The sequence below is a fragment of the Artibeus jamaicensis genome, unplaced genomic scaffold (assembly GCF_021234435.1).
Source record: "Artibeus jamaicensis isolate MK-2021 breed Jamaican fruit bat unplaced genomic scaffold, CSHL_Jam_final contig_465, whole genome shotgun sequence".
In the NCBI taxonomy this organism is placed as follows: domain Eukaryota; kingdom Metazoa; phylum Chordata; class Mammalia; order Chiroptera; family Phyllostomidae; genus Artibeus; species Artibeus jamaicensis.
Window position 1 is genome coordinate 36,384,354 of NW_026521843.1, and position 12,049 is coordinate 36,396,402.

At 37.4% G+C, this 12,049-nt stretch overlaps 1 protein-coding gene across 2 annotated transcripts in view; it reads right to left on the reverse strand.

Moving 5' to 3' along the window:
• Window positions 1–487: 487 nt before the first annotated feature.
• EFEMP1 (EGF containing fibulin extracellular matrix protein 1) overlaps window positions 488–12,049 on the reverse strand; it is a 63,436-nt gene continuing 51,874 nt past the window's right edge. For both annotated transcript variants that reach the window (XM_037143440.2, XM_053666850.1), the window contains exons 7-11: window positions 11,845–11,964; window positions 9,950–10,069; window positions 4,136–4,259; window positions 3,859–4,054; window positions 488–1,113 (exon numbers count right to left, since the gene is read on the reverse strand). In XM_037143440.2, coding sequence (XP_036999335.2) covers window positions 952–1,113; window positions 3,859–4,054; window positions 4,136–4,259; window positions 9,950–10,069; window positions 11,845–11,964 — 722 coding nt within the window. In that variant the 3' untranslated portion in view covers window positions 488–951. The remainder of the gene's footprint in view (window positions 1,114–3,858; window positions 4,055–4,135; window positions 4,260–9,949; window positions 10,070–11,844; window positions 11,965–12,049) is intronic.

Below are 12,049 nucleotides of genomic sequence, written 5' to 3' on the forward strand. Positions count from 1 at the left end.
GTGGAGTGTTTTGGAGGTCACAAGGGTGAAAGCCACATTAGTGGGATTAGTGCTCTTATAAAAGGGACTCCTCATAGCTCTCCCTCTGCCTTTCTTCCACAACACTGGTGCCCTGATCTTGGGCTGCCAGCCTTCAGACTGTAAAAAATAGATTTCGGTTGTTGTAAGCCATCCAGGCTACAATTCGCCCTAGCAGCTCCAACTAAGATACTGTGTTTGCTTCTTCAGGTTAACTGCAATGTGGTTTAGAAGGTATTTGTTTTCTTACCTCCTCCCCATAGATTTCCCAATACAATAGTTTTCTAGGGGATACCTTATTCATTTTGGGAATTTTGCTCACTGTGTTTTTACATTCACAATCAAACATTTCTAACAAAATTTAAAATACCCTACAGAAACCAGCATATCATACAATAATGATTTATTACTGTCTAATAAACAACCATGTTGAGACCGATCATGAAAATAGACACAAATGTGGTAGATCCTCATTTTCTAAAGAAATATATTTTATTGACTTTTTCCATTTTCTTACAAAGCAGTTAAAAAACTCATTCTTGGACTTGCTATTCATTGTTATCACTGCTGCCTCCTTATGAGACTCAGTGGGGCTATAGTGAGGTTCCTTAAGCACCACCACAGAAGATAATCATTGCTTGGTCCCACTTTTACAGAGAAGATTCCGAGTTTCACTGGATAGAGTACGCTTAGCTCTCTTGAAGATGACCAGTTCCATGGATTAATGTCTAATTTACATATAGTAATAAAGACAAACTTTGAATCTTTACAGATTAAATGCCCACTTTATACCATGGTGTAATTATCTGAATTATTGGTGAGTGTACAGTATATAGATGTAGATGTACTAGATGTGTCTATAAATAAAATAGTGCTTTAAGGTAACAATATTCTTTGGCTGATTTAAATGCCTGAAGTGGACTCTTCTAAAGACTAAAATGAAAATGGACCCACTATTATTGTCAGTCTTAACACCGAGCTTGTGCGGAAGGTTCCTATACTGCTGACTGTCAGCATCTCTAGGTCCACGATATATTCTCTCGGTCCTGATAGTGACTTCACCAGCACCAGCATTGCACTGACAGGACTTGTTGGCTGAAGTAAAAGAAAAAAGAGGAAGGGAGAAAACAATTTTTCTTGGACTGATGTTTCTATTTTTTTTTTTTGTGAGTATACCTCCTGTAAGAAATAGGAGAAGGATTTTGAGGGTGGGATAAAAGTTACTCCTTAGTCTCTTACTGCTGCCAATTCTTGTGTCTTACCTTTTGTCCACAGTCATTAGTTCCAAGTTATAGGAGCCTGATTTTTTCTTTGTTTTCTATTTGTCCCTCTCTGTTAATGTTCGTTCCACCTTTGTTGAGTATTTCCAGCATTTATGGAGACTGGAGTTCAGATGAGAATCTGAGAACCTGAACTGGTGATCAAAATCGTTGTCTTTCACTTCTCAACATTGTGGATGTGTTTACGTTCTAGTGAATGAAGTGGTACCATCTGCTGGATAGTACCACTCTGTGAGCGGTGCACAGAAGAGTGAACAGACAGCTAAAGTCTCTGCTCTTATTACACTCACACTCTAGTGGGTGACCTAGACAAATGAATATTATGCAAGTGTTGATAAAGGCTATAAATAAAAATAAGGCTCAGTAAAGGAGGATAGATATTGGGTGGGATGGGAGGAGGATGGCATTCCACCCTGAATTTCATGTGGTACTTCTTTACAGTATCTCCCCTTTTCTAGGGAAGAAGGTTTTCTCAGTATTCTCCCTAAAAGGAATATAAATAAAATCCTGAATACCACAGATTCTTTCAAGGTTTAGGTCCAGCCTCATGACTGTCAAGAAGTATTCTTCGACTATTCCAGCCCATATATTAATTCATGGACCATGAATTTAAACTCAAGCTTTCCCCCTTCTTTCCTCATAGATATTAATTTTTTACCACATAGTAATATTTAAAGCTGTTTAAAATGAGGAACTATGTATAACATTCAGCTAGCATGGAACTGAGCATAACAGAGGCTTATTTAAGGACTTCTCATTGATTCTTAGGCATTAAATGCCTTCTGCACAAATGGAATTTTAATGGAGAAGTTTTGTAGGGTTTGATTCAACAACTTTTAAAATTATGCTCTAAGAAATAGTTTTGAAATGTCTTTTTATTTTAGATAGTTTTTTGTTTCAAATAATATAATATTACTTAAGTTTAGGATTATCAAAATTGGCACTGTTCTAGGTCACTCATTAGAAACAAGGATTTTACTTGAGAGAAACATTAAGTACATTTGAAAACATCAGCTTGATAAATGCACTGATATGAATCGTAAAACTTTTAGAGTGCCATGTTTATTGCAAGGAACAAGCATGCTGGAATTTTACTTCACTGTTTGTTGATGCTGCTAGGAAATTTTATTTTCTTAAATTATAGTTAAAAGTTTAAAATGGAAAATTATTTTTAAAGAAGATTTCTGGATGAACCTACTTTATTGCCATGGGTTACAAACAATGTTCTTTGTTTGGAATAGAATTATTAAATTCATTGTGTGAAATCCATTCAGAGTAAACTTACCTTCAGAGTAAACTTACCTCTTACCTTGTCTAGCCTATCTCAAATTTAAAGCATCAAATGTTACAGAAGTTTATTCTTAGTTATTAGAAAAAAGAATAGTTATAGATTGTATTTTGGGTTTGTTTTTTCTCTTCAGAAGTTGGTCATGAGAAATTAATCATTTCTAATTTACTGGCAAAGAAACAGAATCACATAATTCTGGAGCTGGAAGGGAACTCGATATAGCAAAGAACAGCATAAATGTGTAAACATTAAAAATCTGTAAACTTTACCACAGGGATGAATTTCCCAATTTACTTTTCATATTCTTAAACTGAAATAATTGACTTTAAAATTTGATTAAAAATGAAGAGTGCCCAAAGGAGTTTTGAGAAAATTAAAACTGGATGAATAACATCCTTAGTGTGAAACAGTTACTGTAACCGTGTAAACTGCTTGGTGGGGTGCCATCATTTTCACGTGAAGTGGTGAGCCATATTTAAAATATGTCAGAATTTTAACCTAAAATAAACTTGTTGAGATTGTGCGGGGGGAGGGGACTTCATGGCTGTGGCACTAGAGTCAGAGAAATCTATTTGGAATCTGTTGGAGAGATTAGGGGTGGTGCAAAGAGCTTTTTGCAAGTTTAAAGGAAGAGAATCAGGGTCCCAGGGAAGCAAAAATAACCCAGGAGACACGGTGAAGCAAGAAATGGCAGAATTCAGAAAAAGATCTCATATAGGCAATGAGAGAAAGGGAAAACACAGTGGTGACCTCACATTGCCTGCCTGGAGATTTGCAACAGCCCCATGATATTGACATGCACACCTGTTGCAGGTGGTTGGGATCACTTCTCGTGGACTTCCTGCTTTTAGTTTGCAAAAGTGTAAATAATTCTGCGAATGTAACAATAAGGAATTCAGGATTTTTGAAAAGCTCTCCAGGAATTTTTTCTGGGTACAATTAAATACTCGTCACTAATTTGTAGTATCTATTTGGAGTGTGTGTATGTGTGTGCACTCTTGTTTTGGTGGTCACGACAACTCCATTAGAGTTTGCAGCTTGTGATCCGAGTGACTTTAGAGAAACTACTTAATCTGAGTCTCACTTTTCTCTTCTGTAAAAAAATAGAGGTACACATTTAATATCTATCTTACAGTGTTACCAAGAGGATTAAATGAGATAATGCATATAAAAACTCTTTAAATGTTAGCTTTCTTTCCATGTGAACACCACCAAACAACAACCATAAACTTAAACCTTTCTCAACAGCTAAGGCTGCCTCAGGATACTTACTCTTAGGTAGAACTCTCCATTTTCATTTCCGGATTTGAGCTGAAAGGTATTGATGGTGTTGGCGTAAACGGTTGTGGCCTGTATCTGGAAGATGTCTGATGGCACAGACCTATCAGATCGGAGGCTCATGTATTTGTAGATTATGGCCTGGGGAAGTTCTCGGCACAACGCATTGGCGACTGGGCAAATGCATCGGCTGAAAAGGCAAACAAAAATACTCAACAACTTGACTTGGTAAGACCAGGAATTTCTCTTCCTGAAGTTTTCGTTTTCTTACTTCTCTGATGCTAGAACATAGGGTTCTTGACAAGGATTTCGTGGGTAACAACGGAAGCCACCATGATAATTCCAACACATTTCATCTTCCCGACACTCATTTGTGGTTTCACACTCATTTATATCTGTAGAGACATAGGGTCGAAGAGTTTACTGATCTAAGTAAATTGGTTAAGTGACAGATCCAGGTTTTCAGGGAAGGAGGTGTTTGGGAATCTGGACTTACATTATTAGATACAAGACTGGATGGGACCTGCATTCTTCATATTTAATTGAGCCATTGTAGACAGACTGATATTTGTGTTTCATGATATGTTATCAAGCACCTATTGTTCATATGTTGAATTCAAAGCCAAATGCTGCTTATATAATATTGCAAGACACCACTTGACCTCAGGGAGGTTATGATTTACTTGGGAATATAGCTATGACAAGAGTTAATTATAAAATAAAATGGAATTAAATAAGAGATTGATAAGTGCAGTGAAAGATTCAAGGCATAACTGATTGATTCTTCTTGGGAACTAAGGAAGGCTGAAAGAAGGAGGGGGGCATCTCAACATGACCTTGAAGGGTGGTAATTTAATGGGATTTTCATGGTTTGGGTGGTGAGGGCCTTCTAGGCTGAGAAAGCAGCAAGCAAATGCTATGAAGAGGGCAGTTTATTGTCTCAGAAACTTTGAAGAAAGGTGAAGCCTACAAATGTGGTTACAGAAAGCAATAGCATGCTGGTGGAGAGTTCGTACTCTGGGAGTGGATTATACTCTCAAGAGGAAGCACAGTGTAGGAATGAAGCTATAAAGTGTTCCACCTTGTAGAGTGCAGCTGTTCAAAGACAGTGTGGAAGAAGAGGAACTAAGAAAGGGAGTGTCAGTAATGACAGGCCACACAGGGAAAATGCAGCCCGAAGAAGTCTGAAGGGGAGAGAATCCTAGGGAGAGGGCAGTGGAAAGGCCAGGATAGACAGAGACTGATTTGAGATTTGGGAATTTGCAGCTCCCAGATAACACCTGAGAGAACAGTTTCACTACAGAGCTGTTACAAGAACAGCAACAACAATTATATTATTATCTACACCTTTATCTATGTCTATTTCTCTTCTCATTTGACTAGTGATTTAGATTTTATCCAGTATAGGCCTTTTCTGTATTATTCTTTTCCCACAATTGGATATTTTCATTGGTTAATTCACTCATTTCATAAGTAAATTATTGAATCCTTGCTGCAAGCTAGGCATGGGCTAGTAGCTGGGATATGATCTCTTTCTCCTCTTTGAGTTCTCACACCTCAGGTTCTTCTTTTGGACCTTTATTGTTTTCTGCTTTGCATTATTTTTTAAAACTTTTTTTATTGTTGTTCAAGTATAGTTGTCTCCATTTTCACTCCAAAACTCCCCCCTCCAGCCATCCCCACTTCCCACCCCTGATCCCACCTCACTTGGTTTTGACCATGTGTCCTTTATACATGTTCCTGAAAACCCTTCCCCACTTTCCCCTCATTATCTCCTCCCCCTCCCCTCTGGTTACTGTCACTTTGTTCTTAGTTTCAATGTCTCTGGTTATATTTTGCTTGCTTGTTTGTTTTCTGGACAGCTACATGCAAAAAACTCAATCACCAACCTACACCATACACAAAAATAAACTCAAAATGAATAAAAGACTTAAATATAAGTCATGACACCATGAAAGTCCTAGAGGAGAACATAGGCAGGAAAACCTCAGATATTCCACGCGGCAATATTTTCACCAACACATCCCCTAAAGTAAGGGACATAAAGGAAAGAATAAACAAATGGTACTTCATCAAAATAAAAAGCTTCTGCATGGCTAAAGAAAACAGCATTAAAATGGAAAGAGAATCAACCATATGGGAAAACATATTTGCTAATGATACCTCAGACAAAGGCTTGATCTCCAAAATATATAAAGAACTCACATGACTCCACTCCAGGAAGACAAAAAACTGAATTAAAAAATGGGCAAAAGACTTGAACAGACACTTCTTCAAGGAGGACATACAGAGGTCCCAAAGACATATGAAAAGCTGCTCAGCATTACTAACTATCAGAAAGATGCAAAGTAAAACCACTATGAGATACCACCTCACATCAGTCAGAATGGCCAACATAAACAAATCAACAAACAAGTGTTGGAGAGGATGCGGAGAAAAGAGAACCCTAATGCATTGTTAGTGGGATTGCAGACTGGTGCAGCCATTGTGGAAAACAGTATGGAATTTTCCCAGAAAACTAAAAATGGAACTGCCTTTTGACTCAGCAATACCGCTGCTTAGGATTATACCCTAAGACCCCTGAAACACCAATCCAAAAGAGCCTATGCACCCCAATGTTCATAGCAGTACGATTTACAATAGCCAAGTGCTGGAAGCAACCTAAGTGCCCATCAATAAACGAATGGATCAAAAAACTGTGGTACATTTACATAATGGAATTCTACCCAGCAGACAGATAGAAGGAGCTTATACCCTTTGCAACAGCATGGATGGAAATGGAGAGCATTATGCTAAGTGAAATAAGCCAGGTAGTGAGGGACAAATACCATATGATCTCACCTTTAACTGGAACACAATCAACAAAAGAAAAAAGCAAACAAAATATAACCATAGTCATTAAAATTAAGAACAATCTAACAGTAGCCAGAGGGGAGAGGGGAGGGGACAGTGGGGAGAAGGATTTTCAGGAACTACTATAAAGGACAGACACATGGACAAAACCAAGGGGGAGGGTGGAAGCAAGGGAAGGAGGTGGGTTTGGAGGGGTGGGGGGGAGGGATGAGGAGAAAATACAGACAACTGTAATTACACAACAATAAAATAAATTTTTTTAAAAAGCAATACACATTGTCTTCACCCTCCTATTATCTTGTAAACTCCCTGAGGGTAAGGACTCTCAAACACATCTTTATATCTCTTTATCACCTAGGTTAAATGCAACTGGGGGCACATGAGTTTTTAAGAAATATATTAAAGTGAACTCAGTTGCTCCTCATACAAAACACATGGAGATAGGTGAGAAAGATATTATTTCTATTTGACATGGAGAAAAAATAAATAAGGGTTAAGTAGCTGGCCCAAGTTCATACACTGAGTGACAGGCAACTTTCCATATACAGTGCTGCAATCTCTAAATGAGAGTAATTCCATGTCTTGTCTTTTTTTGAGGGGGGCAAGGAGAGAGAAGAAGAGAGAGAAAGAATGAACTTTGTTTTAGTTTCCAAAGTGGCTAAAGTAGCTGGCACTCAAAAGAAGACTGGAAAAGCTCTGGGGTTTCCAAGAGTTACTTATAAGAAGTGTCTTCTTTTGGACTGGCTATGGCTAAAGAAAGAACTGAAATTCCTCAGAAGAAATCACAACTGAATTGTCTTTTCAATATTTTTCACTTAAAAAAAATAAAGATGCTGTTTAGTTAAAGGGAAAAATAAGAATGGTTTGTAATGTGGAGTCCAACAGCAGCAAAAATCAATTTTATGTAGTAATTTCATGTGTTTGTTGAAAGAAGGTGAAGGGATTAGTCGAAGAGTGTGTATGAATGACTCATGGACATGGACAATGTTGTGGGGATGGACTGTGGGAGTAGGGGGTGGGCTGGGTGGAGGGGTAAAGGGGGAAAATTTGGAAAACTGTAATAGCATAAACAATAAAACATTTAAATAAAAAAGAAAAAATATATAATTTCATATATTTCAGTAGTTTAATTTAGAGCCTAGCATAATTGACATCTTGAGCATTTTGGAAGGTTTTCCAGAAATTATTAATAATATTAAAATATTTGATGAGTATATATATATATATATATATGTTTACATATATTGTCTATATTTTTTGTCTTCCTCTCCCTCTTCTGCCATCCACCCCATTTTTATTTTTGCAAGACCGTAGGAATGACAAAAGCTATTTCAACCTTAAAATAAGCCTTTTTGAGGAATGTAAGAATCCACTCTTCCAGTTTTACCTTAGTCTGTGGATGAGGTTGGGAAGGGATGTTTTCAGTGGGGGAAACCAATTGCTTTGTGCTTTAAAAGTTGGCATAGTCACACATTCTAAAGCTGCAAATCTTCAAGATATAACATTCAGGAATACTTTATTTGAAATTTCAGTGCATTTTCACTTATAATTATAACATGTTAATGTTTCCAGAGATACAGACTAGACAGGTAAAATTCCACTGTATGTTAATTTGCTTCTGTCTTTTGCTGAGTATGATATCCATTTATGATGAGGAACACATAGACAGTGTTTGAAGAACTCCAGGGAAATTGGTTAAGATACTCATGTTAAAAGTCCCAGTTAGGGTTCCGAAGGTAAAATCATTGGAATGCAAAGTTTTTCCACAGTTAACATTAGAATCTTTAGTAACCTGGAAAGGGGCACAATGATATTCATTGTGCAGTGAGTGACATTCTGATTGTGCACATATTTGGTGGCTGGAATCTAGTTGAATAATCACATGCATACTAATAAATTCTGGATCAATGGATGTTCCTCTGAGTTAATATTTTTTCCATAAAGTCATGATACAGATTGAGAATCCCCAGGGTCTCCTTTTTCATCTTTTCCTTTCCTTTTGTGTCCTCTATCAGTTTTGATTAAAAAGGACTCTCTAGAGAAGATTTGCTACTCATCATACAAATTATTTTTATGTATATTACTGGTATTCCATTTTTCTCCCTCCATTCCCTTTCCAAATGAGTAAGCTGACTCTCAAGAAAATTGATAATTTCTTTAATATTGTATAGATAGAATGTGGTACAGCTAGCACTCAAACAGATTTTCTGTCTTCAAGTTCAGCCATTTCCTTCTTTTTCTCATTGCTTTATTAAAAATGTTTCTACTAGCTTTTCCAGTATTATCTACATTTTTGGTTTTATCTGAGCAGTGCTTTATCTGAACAGCCTTTTCCCTTTTAGGAAAGAAGTTTGAAGCTACATGCAGCATTGATGGTAGTAAGAAGAGAACGTGTACTTTCCGATCTTCACAAGAGACTCTGGCTGAAATCCCACAAGGTAGAGAGTTGCTTCTTCCACCTCTGTGTGTGTGTGTGTGAAGATCACTTGAATTTTTGTTTCAAAACAGGATCCAATGACATTAGCTATTTTTAAAAATTTAATATTTTATTATTTATGTTATTACTGTTTCAATTTTTTTCTACTTTGCCCCCCTTCCAGCCAGCGCCCCCCACCAGTCAATCCCCACACCACTGTCCATGTCCATGGGTCATTCATATATGTTCTTTGACTAATGACATTAGGTATTTTTCAATCGATAGTTTTTTTTTGCCAAAGAATTCAAGCACACTTCAATATACACATGAGGATGATTTTCTCAACATCTAAATTACTACCTGATTTGTAATCTTGGTGTGGTAGAGAACCAAGGCTGGTATAAGGTATGCCTAACCCACATATTAAGCTTATGCTCTGAACTCAAACTCATGGTGAAATATTTTAATAATTGATTATTTTCTGGTGGATGCTTGGAAGACACATATCATGGAAATTACATAGGCTATATAAAAGGAATATCAATATTTTATTAAAGTTATTTATATTTAAAAAAAACAATTACTTTAAATTTCAAGGAAAGTAGGAATTAATAGTAAGTATCCTTCTCCTTTTTTTTTAAGTGAATACCCTCTTTATGAGATGTGCATAGCTCATACTGAACAGGGGTCAAAAAGAGCTCAAATTGTATATCCCAGATGGAAAAAATAAAAAGTCTATGGTAGAGAACCCTATAATTTCTCTCTGTTCTTTCTGGTTAAAACTGAAAATAGCAGCTATGAAAACAATAGACTTACCCTGACATGTTCTGCCTCTCACCAGCTGGTATCCCTGGGGACACATACATGAGAATTTCCCAGGTTCATTGACACATTGATATTGACAAAGGTAGCTTGAGGTTCTGCATTCATCAATGTCTGTTGAATCAGAGAAGAGCAAGGGCACAAAATTCAAAAACTACTTTGGTGATATTTTTTTTAGATGAGGTAAGAGTAAAAACACAGCAAACTCTGAAATAGAAATACAATACTTTATAACAAGCTCAAGGGCAAATTCTAACAATATTGACTCATTTCATCTAGAACAGTAACTTTAACCTTTTTCACCTCATGGCACACATAAACTAATTACTAAAAATCTGTGGCATGCCAAAAATACATTATATTTTTTGCCGATCTGACAAAAATAGGTATAATTTTGATCCATTCACACCAGATGGCTATTGTTGTACTGGGTGTCATTTTTTAAAAATTTGACAGTTTAAGTCAGGGGTGTCAGACTCATTTTCACTGGGGCCACATCAGCCTCCCAGTTGCCTTTACAGGGTCGAATGTCATTTTAGGACTGTGTAAATGTAACTGCTCCTTAATTAGGGGCAAGGAGCTCGGCGCTGCTGCCAGGTAGAAACAAGGTGCTGGGTCAGATAAAACAAGGCGGAGGGCAGGATTCGGCCTGTGGACCTTGTGTTTGCCACCTGTGATCTAAGGGAAAGGATCAGTGCTCCTGACAAAATAGTCAGGTATTGCATGTTTTAAAAAATTTTGTGGCACACTAGTGTGCCTCTTGCAGCACACTGGTTGAAATGATTGTCTAGAACTCCACAGCACAGGGTTGGTCGTGCCATCAGTTTTACTCAATCACTGCTGATAGCTGGTCAAATTCTGGACCTGACCATATGAGCTGAGCAGAGTGAATGAACTGGTTTATGGCTGATACTTTTCGCTTTGGGCTCTGCAGACCCACCAAAGATGCAGGTTCATATTTGTTTTCTTACAAATTGGGCAGCTTTGCTGCCAAGTTCATCTGATCATTGAACTTTAAGTCCCATTGCTGTCTAGCTTCTGGAGGTGACATCCTGGCAGGGTCTGGCATTCAGGAGAAAAAGGCTTTGCATTTCTCAATGGTGAGGCCCTTATAATTTGCTTAGAGGGTAGAGGCAGGTATCCAGAGCCAGTCCCCTTTGGTTTTCAGCACAGTAGCATGATGTGAGGCATCTCTGGGTGAAGTATATGACCTTCGTGGCCCTAATTTAAGTAGGGAAGGTCCATGAAGAAGTTAGGGGCATCAAGTGTTGATGGCACTTCCTCAGGATGTCTTATGTCTTTTAAATTACACAGTGAAACTTGCATGTGCAGTGGACTCTGAAGGCCATCCCTTCAGTTAAATGGCCTTCTTTAGTTATATGGAAAATGAAGCCTAGGCAACTTAAGATGTGTGCCCAAGGTACACACTAACAGGAGTAAGACTAGGGGCCAGGTATTTTGGTTTTTATCCTAATGTTTCTGACATGCAGTCAGCATTTTTCAGACTTAAATGTGCATACCAGTTACCCAGAGTTAGATGTAGAATATGACTCAGTAAGTCGTGGCTGGGACCTGAGACTCTGCATTTTCCACAAACTCTCAGGAGGTGCTGATGCTCCTGGCCCTGGGATCCCACTTTGAGAAGCAAGACACTAATGCATACTTCTAATTATAAAGCTCACCTGGCATTTAACATTTAAGTCATTTTTTTCTTCTCCTTTTTCTTGATAACATACTAAAAAGTCCATGTTGCAATTGAATTAACTGGACTTTAGGATAGAATTTTCATGGATAAAAATTTGTTTTCATGAACAGATATATAATCAAGTAAAAGAACAGCAGTCAAAGGGATTGGAGTCTTATTAAGAATTATTTGAAAAATATTTTACCTTCACAGTTGAGCCTGTCGCTACTTAGCTCATATCCTTGGTTACAATGACAGATGTATGAACCAAGAATGTTGTAGCATTGCTGAGCGCATTGATTGCTGGCATCACATTCATTGATGTCTGAAAGGAGAAGTTATATACATTTGTATATCGATGTTTTTAAACATATCTTTGCTTTTTGTACTTATGTCATTCAATGATAAGT